Source organism: Lolium rigidum, chromosome 2, assembly GCF_022539505.1.
Source record: "Lolium rigidum isolate FL_2022 chromosome 2, APGP_CSIRO_Lrig_0.1, whole genome shotgun sequence".
In the NCBI taxonomy this organism is placed as follows: Eukaryota; Viridiplantae; Streptophyta; class Magnoliopsida; order Poales; family Poaceae; genus Lolium; species Lolium rigidum.
The window spans coordinates 255,729,709-255,732,357 of NC_061509.1; the positions used below are offsets into that span (position 1 = coordinate 255,729,709).

General features: G+C 47.0%; 1 protein-coding gene across 1 annotated transcript; it reads right to left on the reverse strand.

Annotated features, from left to right (window-relative positions):
• Window positions 1-1,560: 1,560 nt before the first annotated feature.
• LOC124690798 (agamous-like MADS-box protein AGL29) lies at window positions 1,561-2,412 on the reverse strand. Its single transcript, XM_047224135.1, has 2 exons — window positions 1,803-2,412; window positions 1,561-1,685 (listed from the first exon to the last, which is right to left on the reverse strand). The coding sequence occupies exons 1-2, from the start codon at window positions 2,410-2,412 to the stop codon at window positions 1,561-1,563; spliced, it is 735 nt and encodes a 244-aa protein (XP_047080091.1).
• Between the last annotated feature and the right edge of the window lie 237 nt (window positions 2,413-2,649).

Genomic DNA, 2,649 nt, shown 5'->3' on the forward strand with positions numbered 1-2,649 from the left:
AAAAATATTATTGGAAACATTTTTTGAATACGAATTCAATGGTATAATTTTTGTGGCATATATCTCATATTTTATTGACCAAATTTGTAGTCAAACTTGTTTCTCGAAGTGCATAATTACCCATTAATCCGGTATGGAGGGAGTATTAAGCTCCAAACCATGCATATTCTTTAGGAATCTAGCAATCCACTCCCAATGTACACTAGCACATCAGTTAGCATAAATTTAATCTCTTCACGCAACATATTGTCTATTACCATCAACCATTCGCGCGCTTCAATCCTTGATGGCCAACTTATCTATAGTTGTTCCGGTCCGGCTAGATTAGCATGTGTCATTGCTGAATTCATTTTTCATGTGGAAAAAGTCTATGTTTAACTAAATTACTGGCCTGGGAAAACTGCTGCCTTCTGAACTATTGCACACTTATGTTCCTAAAGTATTCGAAAAGGAGCTCCCCAAATTATACTTGTAATTGGTTTAACGGAGGACAAAAATTATGCAAAGTTAGCCAAATCAAATATTGATGCAAAGAGCCGAGGGGCAAGATGCTCTGTGTATGATTGTGTGGGGGTTTAAATTGGCTAAATAACACTATGATAAGAAGTTTAGCCAAGTCAATAGTTTAAGGAGGAAAGAGGTATATAATTATTTTTCTAAGAGGAATCCAACACGCTAGCTTTGATCGATCTACCTTAGTTTCTTTATCTACCCTAATTTTAGTGTATGTGTTTGTGTAACTGTGTGTGCACATTGAAGTTTTTTTTTTTTGAAGTTTATTTGTATGAACCGCATGCATTCATGTTTTTATTTTCTTCATATGTTATGTTGCATCGGTTAATGCCGGCAATACTTGCTTTGCACCATTTTTTCCAAATAAAGTAAAATCCATATTTTTCTAAGATAAATTCTATGGCTGACATGAGTGCTGTCGTATTGATTCTAGTTCTCGCATCATGAGCCGGTCTTCCGAAGATTTTGCACAGAATAAAAGGGGCATTTGTTGGAAACATTCGCAAAATGTGATAATGACATATGTTCTTTTTGGCTTAATGTTTTAACAGTTTAACACTGCTTCAGAATGTACTAGGCGCCTATCCAACAGTTCTTAATTAGTATTGCGTAGACAACAAATAAAATGGCCATTGGAAAAAAATTACATGGAGTGTGAGTTTATTGTGATTGGTCTCCCACGAAACTTGTTTCAAAACAAAAGGCCGGAATGGTCTCCCACGAAAGGGCACCTTTTCTGCGCAGAGAAAATAAAAAAAGAGGTTGGAATTTTCATTAATTTGGTGCAGTGCTACAACAGGTGCCATGTTGATGCACTGAAACAGGAGAAACGGTATAAAAAGACATACTGTAACAAACCATAATAATATGTCTTTCACCCAGATAGATGATACATCACCTACTTGCACGATGCATGTATAACAGACAATGTATGAAGATGCAAGATCGAGGCTAGCGTTCGATCTCTTTCCAACAAATGCATGCATCGGAAGAATGACTAGACTCGAACTAGGTACCATTGGTGTAGGGTTCGATGTCATCGTGTCCTCACTGGGGGGAGCCGTGCGGCCCGAACCCCTGATGCACCGTCTCCATTCCGGTGTCAAACCCCAGCAGTGGCGGCGGTGGCAACATCCCCATCATCAGCTGCTGCTGCTGCTCCATTCCAGCGTCGACGGACCCCGTTTGTGGAGGCGGCGGCATCTCCATCATCATCTGTTGCTGTTCCTTCCCCTGCTGCTGCACCAACTCCATCATCAGCTGATGCTGCGTCATCTCCATCCCGCCGCTCGCGCTGGTGCCACCGAGCTCAAACTCGCCGCCGCCACCCACAGTACGGCCAACGGGCAGCACATCCCGGAGAACCTGGTCGCAGCGCACCGCCACGTCCGCGCGCAGCTTCGCCAGCGCGGCCGCGAAGGCAGCCCGGTCCTCCTCCTTCATCTGGCTCACGTCGTTGGCCTGCTCCAGCCACGCCGCCGCCTGGCACCCCTCGGCGCGCGCCTTATCCAAGAAATCATCGATGGCCTTGTTTCGCGCCTTGATCGCGGCCAGCTGCGCTTGCAGCTCGCCAAGCTTCTGGTTCAGCTCCGCCTGCGCCGGGTTCCGGTCACCGGCGCCGCCATCCACCGCCGCCACGGTCTGAGCCTCCGAAGAGTAGAAGGTGCGGAAGCGGTCGAGGACGGAGTCGACGGAAGGGTGGCCTATGGAGAAGACCCTGCCGCCCGGGGAGAAGACGAGGGCGGCCGCCTCGACACCGCACATGATGGCCAGCTCGCTCACCTTGTTGAAGAGCCCTCTGCGGCGCTTGGAGAAGCACACCTGCCGCGCCTCCTCGCTCTCGATGGGCCGGATCTCGATCTTCTGCCGCCCCGTACCTCTCGGCCGCCGCGGTGCCATTGCCGCCTACCCTTAAACCTTTGGACCCTCTCACCCCTCAAAATGTTTGCTCTGCGTAGGTAGCTAGGTAGATCTGTCTAGAACTTTTGGGGTCATCTGTCTATATAGGAGATGGAGGAGAAGAATTGAGATGTGAAAGGAGTTGAGAATTGAGATCCTTATCTCGTGACTCATGTTCCCATCTCATCACTGATCAACACATTTAGCTGTCAGATGTCTAAACGAGGACGAATTTAA

Bases quoted from the DNA above. Each gene is read 5' to 3' on its own strand.
- LOC124690798 (XM_047224135.1), bottom strand. From the start codon at position 2,412: ATGGCACCGCGGCGGCCGAGAGGTACGGGGCGGCAGAAGATCGAGATC. The intron at 1,686-1,802 runs GCGGCGGGATGG...CGGGGTCCGTCG, and splicing joins GCTCGGTGGCACCAGCGCGA to ACGCTGGAATGGAGCAGCAG.